The 15,924-nt window shown below is 41.8% G+C and overlaps 1 protein-coding gene and 1 long non-coding RNA gene across 2 annotated transcripts in view; one reads left to right on the forward strand and one right to left on the reverse strand.

The window, feature by feature from the left end:
• The window catches only part of LOC129705829 (uncharacterized), a 144,881-nt gene that overhangs the window by 118,100 nt on the left and 10,857 nt on the right, over window positions 1-15,924 (reverse strand). The gene's annotated exons all lie outside the window — the stretch shown is intronic.
• The window catches only part of ptpn5 (protein tyrosine phosphatase non-receptor type 5), a 76,560-nt gene that overhangs the window by 57,843 nt on the left and 2,793 nt on the right, over window positions 1-15,924 (forward strand). Inside the window, exons 8-12 of the mRNA XM_055649661.1 lie at window positions 7,123-7,202; window positions 9,807-9,944; window positions 12,043-12,153; window positions 14,858-15,021; window positions 15,392-15,505. Coding sequence (XP_055505636.1) covers window positions 7,123-7,202; window positions 9,807-9,944; window positions 12,043-12,153; window positions 14,858-15,021; window positions 15,392-15,505 — 607 coding nt within the window. The remainder of the gene's footprint in view (window positions 1-7,122; window positions 7,203-9,806; window positions 9,945-12,042; window positions 12,154-14,857; window positions 15,022-15,391; window positions 15,506-15,924) is intronic.

The raw sequence follows: 15,924 nt of genomic DNA on the forward strand, positions 1-15,924 counted from the left end.
CACTAAGAGCTAAGATATTTCTTCATTTACAAGCAGGATTTTGTTTTGTTTGACCATGTGTTAGGATGATTGTAAGTGTCAGGAAGTGCCACATTGAGATAAATCTCATCAGAGAAAGCTCAACCATTTTGTCACTCCCACAACATGTTGTGTTTGAAACTTATTAGAAATGCAAAAGTTTTATTCTGCTTGTGAATAAGATTGGGATTATCATATAAATATGCATGATATCATCAAAATCTGTGCCACACTGGATAGATAAATGGTGGATAAGAAATGCAATCAGCAAGTGGAGAAAATTCTGTACTGACACATTTGATATATTTTGGGCAAATATACTGTCCTTATTTTATGTTGTGAAATAACTGTCCTTATGGAAGAACAGATTAAAAAATCTGGTTGAGAATTAAGTTATACCAGATTAATAAAGCATTTACTTGATTATTTTGAATATACAGGAATGAAATTTAAGTTCCTCATTCAAGGATGGTGAATATTTAGCTTGTGAAATATCTTACGTGTCCATAATAAAATCTATAATAGTTTAAGAATATAAAATTAAACAAGGAGAAAGCAATATAGCCTCACAAACTTACGCTGACAATCAATGTCATAGTTTATATACTACGTCAGTCCACTTACCTGCACAATTCTTTCTCACATACTCCAAGTTTGAAAATGTATCAATCTCAAACTTCAAAATACTTAATGCTTGAAGATCTACGTGTCTTTAGAACACGGAATTCCAGAGATTCCCGGAGATTTCTAGTAATTAGAAGAAGAAGAAGAAGAAAGAAGACGAAGACGAAGACGAACAAGGTCTTCACCCAGAGGCAGTAACTGTTTGCAGCACACAGTCTAGAAAGATAGTCAAGGTAGAAACCCTTCTCACATTTGGATGTGTTGTAGCAGGCCAGACCGGTTGACCAAAGTGATTTTTATTTTTAATAAAAATGAAACAAAACTCGTGAATTTCGCGTATCTGACTGAACTAACAATCATAGCTCCGGTTACTAGGAGGAGCGCTGACCGACTAAAACACCCTAGAAAAGCCCGCGAACGAACCCCCGCGATCACGTGACAGAACCGACCAATGATGAGGGTTCTGACCTCCCCACCCCACCACTAGGTGCTGCTACAGGACCCCCCCCTGAACCCGAGAAAAGGAAACGAGCGGGTGTCCGAATGATGCGGCAAGACCGAGTGGAGACAGGATCTCCGGGAACTCTGCCAAGATCGGAGCATATGCCGCACCCACGTCCGACATGGATCCGAGCTACAGATCGGGAGAAACCATAGGCCGCAGGCTAGGGGGGGGGCACCGGAGGAACAAGGCGCTGGCCCCAAACGTCCACCATGAGGGACAAGGCCGACAAAAAATTGGCACCGAGCAACGGCTGGGCGACATCTGCGATCATGAAGGGCCACGAATAACGGCGAGAATCTAGGACGAGGGAAACAGTCCGAGTCCTGTTGGAGCCGATGGGTCAGAGCGAGGCCACGCTTATCTGCACGGGTATCGAGGCCGGTCGGAGGTAGGATGCTGTGCTCAGCCCCATTGCCCACGAGGCAACGAAGCCCTGAATGGTGATCCATGACGTAGAGGCGATGTTTCTGGATGACCGCAAAAGCCTCTACTGGCGATCGGCAAGGGCATTTCCCGGAAATGAGCAGGGGGCACGGCACCAGCAGGCTGCCGCACCCCAGCGTTGGTCGTTACAAAACCAACACCACTGGCGCTTACTGCGAACCACGGCGGTCAACTGCGGCTCAGTGATGTCATCCGTGGGAGGAACGGCCCGGTGAGGTTGCTGCGGCGAAGGTGCGGATACCCGGCAGATGGAACCACCGTCCTTTTGCTTGGCTAGCCACAGCTCGTCTGCCCGTTCAGTGAGTTGCAGGGGATGGGTGAAATCGGTCCCAGCGAGCAGCAGGCAGATGTCATCGGGCATCTGTTCCAGGAAATCCTGTTCGAATAAAAGGCAAGGCTGGTGGCCGTCCATGAGAGCTAGCATCTCACTCATTAAAACTGACGGCTTACGATCGCCCACACCGTCCATACGCAGCAGACTGAGCCCGAAGGTGCGTAGCAGCAACGCCTTGAGGCCCTCGTACTTGCCAAAATCGGGCGGGTTCTGCAGGAAAGGCAGCAACCACGTAGCAGTCTCCTGGCTGAGCGCACCCACCACGTAGAAATAGTGGGTAGCATCTGCGACGATCTGGCGGAGCTCGAACTGGGCCTCGATGTGCTTGAACCACACATGAGGCTGTACCGCCCAGAAAACGGGTAGCTTCAGTGCAACCACGTTCTGCTGAGTGGGCAGGGCATTGAGATTCTCGGCCGCGTTCATGTGGAGAAGAAATCCGAAAAACGTTCGGATCGATGGGGTCACCAATGTAGTGAGGCCAGACAGGTTGAGCAAACTGATTTTTATTTTTAATACAAATGAAACAAAACTGGTGAAGTTTGCGTGTCTGACTGAACTAACAATAATAGCTGCGGTTACTAGGAGGAGCGCTGACTGACTAACACACCCTAGTAAAGCCCGTGAACAAACCTCTGCGGTCACGTGACGGAACCGATCAATGATGAGGGTTCTGATCTCCCCACCCCACCACTAGATGCCGCTACAGTGTAATGATATACAGTGTTATAGACCAAGTGTCAGAATGTGTAATTAGTCTCGACACATTTTTTTTCAATTGGGACAGACATGATGGGTAAATAGACCAATTCGGTGTCAGAAAATGTCTACAATCCAATGATAAAAATATTCCTCATCTTAATCTTTAATTGTTTTTATCTTATTTCCCACTGTTATCGAATCTATTAAATATCAGTGTGTTGTATTTTCTTGAAGTCCCCGATACCTGGGTAACACATATTCCAGGTTACATAGATACATAGACAATAGGTGCAGGAGTAGGCCTTTGGCCCTATGAGCCAGCACCGTCATTCAATGTGATCATCCACAATCAGTACCCTGTTCCTGCCTTCTCCCCATACCCCTTGATTCCACTAGCCCTAAGAGCTCTATCTAATTCCCTTTTGAATGCATCCAGTGAATCGGCCTCCACAGCCTTCTGAGGCAGAGAATTCCACAAATTCACAATTCTCTATGTGAAAACGTTTTTCGTCGTCTCAGTTCTAAATGGCCTACCCCTTATTCTTTAACTGTGGCTCCTGGTTCTGGACTTCCCCCAACATCAGGAGCATGTTTCCTGTATCTAGCATGTCCAAATTTCAGTGAATACAAGCCCAGTCGCTCCATTCTTTCAGCATATGACAGTCCCACCATCCCAGAAATTAACTTTGTGAACCTAAGCTGCACTCCCTCAATAGCAAGAATGTTCTTTCTCAAATTAGAAGACCAAATACCCTAGGTGTGGTCTCACCAGGGCCCTGTACAACTGCAGAAGGATTTCTTTGCTTCTATAATCAACTCCTTTTTTTTTTTGAAGGCCAACAATCTTCACTATCTGTTGTACCTGCACGCTTACTTTCAGTGACTGATGTACTAGGACACCCAGATCTCGTTGTGCTTCCCCTTTTCCTAACTTGACACTATTCAGATAATAATCTGCCTTCCCGTTCTTGCCTCCAAAGTGGATAACCTCACATTTATCCACAGATGCCATGCATCTGCCCACTCACCCAATTTCTCCAAGTCACTCTGCATCCTCATAGCATCCTCTTCACAGTCAACACTGCCACACAGTTTTGTGTCATCTGCAAATTTGCTAATGTTATTTTTAATTCCTTCATCTAAATCATTAATGTATATTGTAAATAGCTGCGGTCCCAGCACTGAGCCTTGCGGCACCCTACTAGTCATTGCCTGCCATTCTGAAAGGGACCCGATAATCCCTACTCTTTGTTTCCTGTCTGCCAACCAATTTTCTATCCATGTCAATACCCTATTCCCAATACCATGTGCTCAAATTTTTCCCACTAATCTCCTGTGTGGGACCTTATCAAAGGCTTTCTGAAAGTCCAGGTGCATTATATCCACTAGCTCTCCCTTGTCCATTTTACTTGTTACATCGTCAAAAAATTCCAGAAGAATTGCCAAGTATGATTTGCCTTTCGTAAATCCATGCTGACTTGGACTGATCCTGTTACTGCTATCCAAATGTGCCACTATTACATCTTTGATAACGAATCCAGCATCTTCCCCACCACCAATGTCAGGCTAACTGGCCTCGCCATCTAAAAAGTATTGCCTTAGAAATTCACTCACATATCACATTTTTAACTACTTTAGATTAAATTTTAGAGTAAAATCAAATGTCAACTGCAATCATGGTCAGAGCGCACATACTACATGAAGAGATTCAATCAATCAGTATCTGCATGTCAAAAGCACATGACTGAAGCAAAAAGGGTAGCATCAATCTTCTTATAATTTCATAAACATGTAATTATCACACAAGAAATCAGATTTGAACAATAGGGAGCTGTACTGCACTTGAACTATTCAAATATACTTTGGTACTCATTCCCCAATAAGGGAATACTTCTTACACATTATTATCAACTCATTATCAGAGTCAAGTCTAGCAAAGTCCACAAGGCAAGCTGATCAAGCTTGATTGTTATGGAGGAGACGGATAATTTAGGTCTCCATTAAAGTTCACTCTAATTCCCACTAGAGAGGGTATTACATTGCTGTTGACAAATATGTTATCTGTGTGGCACCACTGATGTTTTCTGATTGAGGAGTTATTGTTGTTTCCAAACAGACACCTACTTTCTGAATGTCAACTCATCTTTTCATTTATTTTCTGTTGTATGCATGGTGCTTTCAAAGACTTAAAAATCTTGCTGAGGTTAACCATATAACCATATAACCATATAACAATTACAGCACGGAAACAGGCCATCTCGACCCTTCTAGTCCGTGCCGAACACATAATCTCCCGTAGTCCCATATACCTGCGCTCAGACCATAACCCTCCATTCCCTTCCCATCCATATAACTATCCAATTTATTTTTAAATGATAAAAACGAACCTGCCTCCACCACCTTCACTGGAAGCTCATTCCACACAGCTACCACTCTCTGAGTAAAGAAGTTCCCCCTCATGTTGCCCCTAAACTTCAGTCCCTTAATTCTCATGTCATGTCCCCTTGTTTGAATCGTCGCTACTCTCAGTGGGAAAAGCTTTTCCACGTCAACTCTGTCTATCCCTCTCATCATTTAAAAAACCTCTATCAAGTCCCCCCTTAACCTTCTGCGCTCCAAAGAATAAAGCCCTAACTTGTTAAACCTTTCTCTGTAACTTAGTTGCTGAAACCCAGGCAACATTCTAGTAAATCTCCTCTGTACCCTCTCTATTTTGTTGACATCCTTCCTATAATTAGGCGACCAAAACTGTACACCATACTCCAGAATTGGCCTCACCAATGCCTTGTACAATTTTAACATTACATCCCAACTTCTATACTCAATGCTCTGATTTATAAAGGCCAGCACACCAAAAGCTTTCATTAGGAAATAAAGTTCTTTGTGGAATCATTAAAAGATAAGCTTTTAAATATTGATCCTAATGAATCTCTGCTTTGTTTTGGGAGTTTGGTTTCAGGTATGTGGACAATATAGCTTGCCACTATTTATGGGTGAACATGGTCAGAATCTTGATGCTTGTGGTTTTGCCTTTGGTGTGCATCCGGTTAGGAACTGGCCCTAACATTCTGATAAATTCTGACGAAAGGGAATAATTAAAAGGCCTACATTCGCTTGAGTTTAAATGAATAAGAGATCAATGAAACTATAGGCTTGACAGACTGGATGTAAAGAGTTTGTCTGTCCTTATTGATGGGGGCCAGGGTTTCAAAACATATTACAAGATATTTACGAATGAGATGAGAAATATCTTCACTCTGAGGTGGTGAAGTGGTGACATTCGCTACCAAAGAAAGCTTTTGGGGATTTTGAGGATGGAGATTGGCATCATGACACAAGGAAGCGGGTAGAATGTAGGGATATGGTATTGAGATCAGCTATAATCCTATTGAAAGGTGAAGCAAGCTTGAAGGGGTGAATGATCTACTGCTATTACTATTCCTCTCTTTTCCCTTGATTCTACTGTTTCTCTCTTATCCTCCCTGCCAATTACATTCTCAAAATAGTGAACCACAATCACCTTAAAAAAGATGTTCAATAATGTATTGTAGCATTTTTCAAGTAATTACATAATTGATAATGATATAACGCTTCCTGGGAATCCATATTGAGGAGGACCTGACGCGGAGCGTGAACACCACTGCGCTGCTGAAAAAGGTTCAGCAGAGACTGCACTTCCTGAGGGTGCTCATGAAGAATAACATCACTCAGAGACTGCTGCTGTCCTTTTATCGGTGCTCCATTGAGAGCATACTAACATACTGTGTATGCGTGTGGTACACCAGCTGCACAGCAGCTCAGAGGAAAGCGCTCCAGAGGACCATTGACAACGCCCAGAGGATTGTCGGCTGCCCTCTCCTTACCTTGGAGGACTTACACAGTTCCCGCTGCATCAAAAAATCCCAGAGTATTATAAAGGACATTTCCCACCCCGGACACTCCCTGTTTGAACTGTTGCCGTTAGGCAGACGGTACAGATCTACAAGGACAAGGACGAACAGACTAAAAAACAGTTTTTACCCCACTGCTATAAAAGCACTAAATGTAGCCGCCAAGGAACGCAGGGGCGATACATACTAAGGGACTGTGGTACACTGTGAAATCGACAAAAGGATGGAGGGTTGGGTGTTTATGCGTGCTATTTTTATGATATTTATTTTAGTTGTTTATCTTTTAAAATTTTATCTTGTATGTATCGTTAGCTTTTAGAAATGTTTGAATGGTGCACTGACTGGCTGACATTTTTAAATTTCGTTGTACATGGTTCATGTTACAATGACAATAAAAGAAACTATTCTATTCTGATCCTACATTTTTAAGCAATGCAGTAAATTTATTTGGGAGATATCTTTCTGTTGTACTTTATAACCATGGATTTTTATGAATAAATTCTGCTTGTATCACAATGCTGAGTAATCCATGTTTCTAAATTGGAGTTTATCTTCTAATAATACAATGATCTTAGCTGTTTTATATTTTGCCATTTCATTTTCAGACCCCCACAGCAGAGTGTGCCTTACCATTAAATCACCAGATGATCCCCTAATCTCATACATTAATGCTAACTACATTAGGGTAAGTGCACTATCTGGAATTACAATTTCAAGGGGATACTAATGGGCCTAACCCATTTACGCAACTTTTTCGGCAACTGCCGGCACCCGTCATAGGTCATTGCAGGTTGCCGAAAATGTTCAACATGTTGAAATTCCAGCGGCGACCAGAACAAGGTACGACTCTTTGGGCGACTACTCATGATTATACAGGCTGTACCCCGCGACATATCGCCAGGGTGTCGTCTGTATGGTCGTGAGTCGTCTCCTCAGTCGCCCAAAGAGGCGTAGCGTCTTTCTGGTCGCCGCTGATTTTTCAACATGTTGAAAATTTTTGCCAACCTGCAATGACCTATGACGGGTGCCGGCAGTCGCCGAAAAAGTCACGTAAGTGGGACAGGTCCATAAGGACATCTTGACTAATCTTAAAAATGACATTTTTAATAATTAACATTCTGTTACTTCCACTACTGTGAACCTGCAGAATTCCTATGTATTCACCAGCCCAAGAGCATAATTTGGCACATAATATTGTGGTATTGTTTGTTAAGGGCTATTCGCTGTCCACGATCTTAAGTGCTGAGCAGAAACAGATGCTGTTTTTCCAGAATTGCTATTGATGTGGCAACAGAATTCCAAAAGGCACATCATTACTGTGTTGTTGAAGAAAAAGCCCATGTAAGACATTGTTGGATAATCAAAAGCTTGGTCAAAGAAAAACTTCCAGGAAGGCAGAGTGGCAAAGAGGCTGAGGGATGGAATTTCACGATTCAGGGATCTGGCAGCTGAAATGGTGAGGTGATTAAAATGGAGATTATCAATAGGCATCACGGATATCTCAGAGGGTAATGAGGCTGGAGGTTGATGAGGCCAAAGCTGTAGATGTTGTCTATATAGACTTCAGCAAAGCATTTGATAAGTTTCCATATGGTAGACTACTCTGGAAGGTTAGATCACAAGGGATCCAGGGAGAGCAACTAGATAGAGAATTGGATACATGGAAGGAAGCAGAGGGTGATGGTGGAAGGTTGTTTTTTGGACTGGAAGTCTGCGACTAGTGGTGTGCCTCCGGGATCGGTGCTGGGCCCATTGCTGTTTATGGTTTATATTAACAATTTGGATGAGCGTAGAAGACATAATTGGTAGGTTTGCAGATAACATAAAAGTGGGTGGTATCATAGATAGCGAAGATGGTATCAAAAATTACAGCAGGATATTGATTGGTTGGGTAAGGGAGCTGAGGAATGGTTCAATGGAGTTTAATATAGATAAGTGCGAGGTACAGCATTTTGGGAAGTCAAATCAGAGCAGGAGCTTCATAGCGAATGACAGGGCTCTAGGGAGTGTTTCAGAGTAGAAGGATCAAGGAGTGCAGGTACATAGTTCCTTGAAAATTGCCTCGTTTGGCAGGGGCTAGTTGGACTGAAGGGCCTGTTTCCTCCCTCTACGACTCTATGACTCTAAATACAACCATAAAGGAATAAAAACAAAGGTAATTTATTTTAAAAGCCATTGCTGATCCAGGGGCAAATACAGCAAATGGTATGGTTTGGAGACAGAAAGATGATGTGTGAAAGGAATGGTGCAAGTCGGATTTTGGCATCAGTGATTTGGTGACCTCTGCTTTATAAAGTGGAAAGGAACATTGGCCAAATCTGGAATAATCAAGTCTATAACCAATAGGAAATAGATGAAAGTTACAGCAGCAGATGAGCTGATGCAGGGAATTGAAATGGACAACCTATTCTCCTCAGTGGGTCATGTACAGCAATGAGGCTGCAAAGCAACTAGCAGGAATTATGCACAGTGCAATTTGTGAAGGTTAATAATCTCATTGCTGGTGCCAAGTATTATACCAGGATACCCAAGCATGAAATATGTCTGATTAGCTCGATGTGATCTAGTGCTAGCATCTAATGTTTAGGTGACAGAGGGACAAGACCCACTTGAGCTACAAAAAACATCCAATTTGAGGTTCACAGCAATAATCATGTGAATTGAATGAGGAAGTAGATGGTAATTTTTTTTAAAATTCTGTTCTTCGCAGGCATCTTCCAACTTCCACGCCCCAACACACCCACACCATATAATTGTTATATGGTTATATGGTTATAACCTAAGATACTACTTGATGTGGAATAGTCAGCCAGCTGTCCTTTACTGGCTGTAGATGCTCAAAATGCAATTCTGTCATTCCTGATCCAATATATCCATAAGCAAATCAGATAACTGAGGTGCTCACTTAACCTTTGGCCAATCTTAGTACATTTGTGTGCATTCTAACCACTGTTTAAAAAAAACTAGCTTAATGCATGAGAAGTTGCATTATCAACTTGCAGATTCTTGCAGATTCACCTGACAGTAAGAAACAAATAATTTATCAGGGCGACTTGTTCTTTTTTACTGGTCAATACAGAATGTACTTTAGATAGTGAACTCACTTTCTGCTTCTCTGGACTCTGCAGGAATTAAGTGCAGATTTGATAGCTGTTTTTCTGCACTCGTTCATGTGACTGCTGAAACAGCAATGTCCTACTCGGTAGAACTACAAGAGATTTACAGACTTTATTATTGTGTTTCTTCCCATTTATAACATCATTAAACTAATAATGTCATTTGTTTACAGGGCTACGGAGGGGAGGAAAAGGTGTACATTGCTACTCAGGGACCAATTGCGAACACTGTGTCGGATTTCTGGACAATGATTTGGCAAGAAAAGTCAACCATTGTTGTCATGATCACAAACCTAGAAGAGAGGAATGAGGTACTTGGACAGCTGTCAGCACCACTAACGTGATTCAGAAAATATTTGCATTTATTTTAATATTTATCCTGGTATTCCAATTGCTTTAACCAACTTTATGCACCTGTTAGTTTACTCAGTGAGCGCCAGCCAACTTTTTAAATCAACCACAAACCACAGGATAGCTAACTCTAAACAAAGAGGGGATTAACTCCTCCTAGTCTGTATGCCTCAGAGACGAGGACAGCGAGGTCAACATTTGTAACAAAATGGACTTGAAAGAAGAAGAAGTGCCACACCAGATGTTTTGGTTTTGAAACATCACCTACCCATGTCCTCCAGGGACATGGATCCGAAACGTCACCTACCCATGTCCTCCAGGGATGCTGTCTGACTCACTGAGTTACTCCAGCACTTTGTGTCTTTTTTTGTAAACCAGTATCTGCAGTTAATTGTTTCTACATTTAATCAGGAGGAAGTTGGCAGGGTAATGAAATTAAGTACTTGATGCTCATGCCCCATGAGCACTTGTAATCATTTAGCAGCCAAGTTCCCATGAAATGAGCAGGGCTTCAATTGCTTCTCTTGTCCTGATTTGCTGATAGAATATGAAATAGTCCTTTCAGCAATAGCCAGAGCTTTCAGGTAGACAGCTTGCATCAGAGAGACATTTTTCTCCATCAAATTGAAAGAAGCTTCTTGCAGAGCTTTTCCACCATCAGGCTTTGGTGCACTGTTGTCACATGTCAAAATTCCTAGGACCCAATATCTTTAGAGAGAAACCCTAACCATATTCAATTCCTCTCCATTAAGAACACGATAAAATTGCTTCAAATTCTACCGCAAGCTAATTATCACATTTAATCTTCATTAAGGACACAAAAAGAAAACATTTTAAGGGTTTCGACCCGAAACATCACCTACTCCTCTTCTCCAGATATGCTGTCTGACCCGTTGAGTTACTCCAGCTTTTTGTGTCTATCTTCTGTTTAAACCAGCATCTGCAGTTGCTTCTTACACATTATAACAACCAATAGGCTTTACAGAAATTAAACTATTTATTCTCAGTGGCTGCCCCAGAATGCTCCACCTTCATGGTACTTCTTGAAGTGCAGCCTAAGTGATTAAAGTAAGTGTGACAAATGCTTGTTGAGAATTTGAAGAGGGCAGTTGAAGTGTCCTCCCATAATGCATTTGAAAGGTAAAGGCCAGGTGGCCATGGCTCTTCCGCTATATCCGTTACACAATGTGTAATCACATCATATGCAGTTTGTGAGAAAAAACTATGGCTTTGCAATAAAGCTGGGTAGTCCAATTGCGTCTGGAAATGTCTCTTCCTCAGGACATGGGTTCTTCCATTACAGAGTAAATTCCCCTACCTTAGTTAGGTGCTTCTGGCACTTGTCTTCTAAAATTGGAAAAAAGTACTGAATGAGTATATTGGTAGCTGTAATTGTGTGTGATGTGTTACATGATTGAAAGCTGGGAAATTTGAGATCCGAGAAATATTCTTGAAGGATATAATGGTGTGGAATGTCTGAAGTAAGATGGCAGGGTAACTTGATTAGCTTGCGAATGTGATCTTGGTTCAGTTGATGATTTATATATTTTTGCGATAGGATCTTGACAGTGTAGAGGGAAGATACTATTTAGAAACATGAGGTAGAAGTGGAACAAAGGTTGGTAGGTGAAAGGTAGAGATAGTGAAAACAGGGGTGATAGGAAGATGGAGCCAGGAGCCCAGAGTGCAGAGACAGAAGCTGGTAGGTGATAGGTGGAAACAGATATGGGGGGGGGGGGGGGGGGGGGGGGGGGGGGAATCAGCAACGAGAACACATGCTCCTTACTAGCCCCCTCACACCTACTTTTCACAGATGCAATAAAAGATCTGTTACTATTCCTAAATGCAATTTAGTTATACAAGTACTGAGGAAACAACATGAATCCTTCCATCAATGTGGACTGGAAACATCAAGATATCAACCACTCTGTGTGTAAACAAAAAAAAGTAATATTCCTTGTAAAACGCCTTCTCCTACGTTTAAATCTAAGCCCCCTTGTTTTTGTGTGGTCTTCAACAAATCTCTTTCAAATGCATTACTCTGTTTCATTATTTCAGAAATGTACAGTGTACTGGCCTGAGGATCAAGCCAATTATCAAGGAATTGAAGTCTTTATCAACAACGTTCTACATGCTGATGATTATAGTTTGAGAAACATCACCCTGAAGGTGGGAAGATGCTGTTTTTTGGACCTTGACTTTTGCCATTATTGTTGGATCAAGTATTGATGAAGAATACTATTTACTCATACTATTAACCTTATAATCCAACATCTCTTTTACTACATCAACTAATTAAATCCCATGAAACCGTACATTTTCACTGTTTGATATCCGCAATCACTCCATGCCATATAGATGACTGCAAGTATCAAAGATTTAAAAATATAATAACTAATGCTTAAACACATTTTAGTCTAATAGGAGGTTTGAAAATCCTGAAATAAATCATTAGAAATGTTGCAGATTCACTGTTGAAGAGTTCAAACATCAGAGGAGATTAAAAGTAAAAATAATTCTATTGGTACATGTTTAAAAGATAGGTAAGTACCAATTAAATAAAAAACAGTGGATCTTGACTTTCATCTTACGTAGACAAAAATACTGGAGAAACTCAGCGGGTGAGGCAGCATCTATGGAGCAAAGGAAATAGGCAACTTTTTCGGGTCAAAACCCTTCTTCAGACTGATGTGAGGGTGGGGGGCGGGGGCGACAAGAAGAAAGGAAGAGGTGGAGCCAGTGGGCTGAGGGAGAGCTGAGAAGGGGAGGAGAAAGCAGGGCCTACCTGAAATTAGAGGTCAATATTCATACCGCTGGGGTGCAAACTGCTCAAGCGAAATATGAGGTGCTGCTCCTCCAATTTATGGTGGTCCTCACTCTGGACATGCAGGAGGCCCTGGAAAGAAAGGTAGGATTTGGAATGCGAGGGGGAGTTGAAGTGCTGAGCCTCCGGGAGATCAGGTTGGTTATTGCGAACTGAGCGGAGGTGTTCGGCGAAGCAATCGCCAAGCCTACGCTTGGTCTCACTGATGTAGAGCAGCTGACATCTAGAGCACCGGATGCAATAGATGAGGTTGGAGGAGGTGCAGGTGAACCTCTGCCACACCTGGATAGACTGCTTGGGTCCTTGAATGGAATCAAGGCGGGAGGTAAAGCGACAAGTGTAGCATTTCCTGTGGTTGCAAGGGAAGACTTTCATCTTCCTTTCAATAGTTATCTATATTTATTCAATTTTTCTCACAACATAGGGGGTCATTCAGTCCACTACATTTATGCTAGCTCTCGGAAATCCTATTCCCCTTATTTTATAGCGACCCATTCGCTCTCACATGCACATCAACTCTAGCCTGACTCTCCTACCACCTACCTACATTCAGAATTATTTGTATAGTTCCCAATTACTTTACCATGCATCATACCTTCAGGATATGTGAGGAAACCCACACGGTGCTGTGGAGAATGTGCAAGCTTGACATAGACAGCACAGGAAATGAACCTGGATTGTTGAAGTTCTCTCTGCTGCTTTGCCACATTGTTCTGCTAGCACCCACAAAATTATATGGCAGCCAGTCAGTGAAGATTGATAACTAAATTTAACAGATGTGCTCCTGATGTGAACCAATATATCACCCATAAACTTCTAACCAAATCCTCAATCCCAGCATTCAAACTACTAGAGTCTCTTTGTGGCCACAATTTTCCAAACAAAATTCTAGACTTGAAGCTATTTTATAAATTGTTTATTGGGAAAGGAATGAACTGAAACAGTCCCTGTAGCATGAACATAACGTCTTATTTTTCAAAGTTAACAGGGAGTAAAATTTAAAACAACTTTCCTTTTTACAGATTTAATTCCACAAATTAAAAGATCAAAACATAAATAAAACAAAATCAAAATTTATTCACAACATCCGCCTCTTACTTGAATAATAATAGTGCATTCCTTTCAGGATTTTGATAAATTCTTCTTCTTTATGCTGTTCTTGTTTACACGGTCTTTCTCATACCCAAATACAACTCTATATAAAAAGGCTTCACTCCCATAACCATTTGGAAACACTGCAAAATGTCATAATCATAATAATCATAATCGTAATTTATTAGCCAAGTATGTTTTGCAACATACAAAGAATTTGGTTTGCCATGCAGTCATACCAAAAAATCAGCAAGACCCACAACTACATAAAAATTTGACATAAACATCCACCACAGCGGCTCCTACTCATTCCCCGCGGTGATGGAAGACAATAAAGTATTATCTTCTTTCCTCCTTATCTCCTGATATCAGGGGAGTCAAACCATCCGCAGTCGGGGCAATTAAAACTCCAGCAGATGGCGATTGAACCTCCCGCATCGCGGTGATCGAAGCTCCTGCGTCGGGGCGGTCAAAGCTCCCGCGGCTTGGAGCTTCCGAACCAGGTCTCTAACCAGGGAGCGCAAGGTCCACGTTGTTAAAAGTCCGCAGGCCCACGCGATTCGAGCTTCGAGGTCGATCCCTGCCAAAGGTTGTTGTCCGCAGGCTCCCGCGGTTGGAGCTTCGAGGTCGCAGCAAGAGGCCGCCAGCTCCACGATGTTAGGCCGCAGTGCAGATGGAGATATGACACGGAAAAAGTCGCATCTCCGTCGAGGATAGAGATAAACAAAGTTTCCCCCATTCCCACCCACCACCCTCCGCATAAACAAAACTAAAGATAAACTAAAACATACATTTTACAACAAACTAAAACCACAAAGAAGGAAAAAGATCAGTCAGACCATTGGTGAGGCAGCCATCATACGGTGCCCCCTGGTGGTACCTCATTTAACACATACTATGTGCAGACCTGCAAAGTCTCCTCGCACTCCAGTTTTCACTATATATTTCTCATTTTAGGATGGGTTTGAGGAACGACATTTAAAGCACTACTGGTACACATCATGGCCAGATCAGAAGACACCAGACAATGCTCGACCTCTTTTACAACTAGTCCAGGAGGTGGAAGAAGCTAGGATGCAAGCAAAGAAGGACAACAGTGGACCAGTTTTAGTCCACTGCAGGTAGGACCTACACAATTTCAGAGCTAGAACCTCACCGCACTTTTACAACCCTAATACAATCTTTTCTTTGAACTTGGCTCTTTAAATTCCAGCTCCTTCACCTGTAGGTTTTTAATTATCACGTGTGAGGAAATTTAAGCTCTGCTTCGTGAATTACTTTTCTTTTTCATAGCATGGCTCTTCACCCAGTCTTCTCTCTCATTAAAGCAACCTCTTCAATGATTTCCTTAGATGGATTCCACTAGAAGGTGATGTTCTCAACCAAATAGTCGCTTTTATGTCATTCACTTGTCGTAATTGTGCAAAATCTAGTTCCATCACTTTATGTGCAATACAATATTTACTTGGGATACTCATTATTGTTTTGCAGTGCAGGCATTGGAAGGACAGGATGTTTCATTGCCACCAGCATCTGTTACAGAGAGCTGAAGTACTCTGGTGTGGTTGATGTGCTACGGACAACTTGTCAACTGAGGATAGACAGGTAATTGTCAATAAGCATAAAAGCTTCAGGAAACATTACATCAATGAAATGAGATACAAATAAAATACAAAATAAATATATACTAAAGGTATGGCAAGAGTAAATGAAACATTTTCAGCAATAACTAATAATCTACCAAAGTATTTCTAGTTAGAATAAATGTTTTGTTGTATTCACAACTGTGCAATAATTTTATTGTACATATGGTAAGACTGCAGATGCAAATATAGTTGATTAATTAATTTATTTTGTATACATCCTTATAATCCATCAACATAGGTCTCTTATGGTTTTGGAACTGTGCCTTTTCTCATGATATATTGTTTTGTAGATGATTTGAAAAAGGGGTGGAGAATAAACATTTACAACTTCTCTATTAACAAGAAATTAATTGTGAAAGAGGGCCAAACCAAGAGCCA

Source organism: Leucoraja erinacea, chromosome 18 (assembly GCF_028641065.1).
Source record: "Leucoraja erinacea ecotype New England chromosome 18, Leri_hhj_1, whole genome shotgun sequence".
In the NCBI taxonomy this organism is placed as follows: Eukaryota; Metazoa; Chordata; class Chondrichthyes; order Rajiformes; family Rajidae; genus Leucoraja; species Leucoraja erinaceus.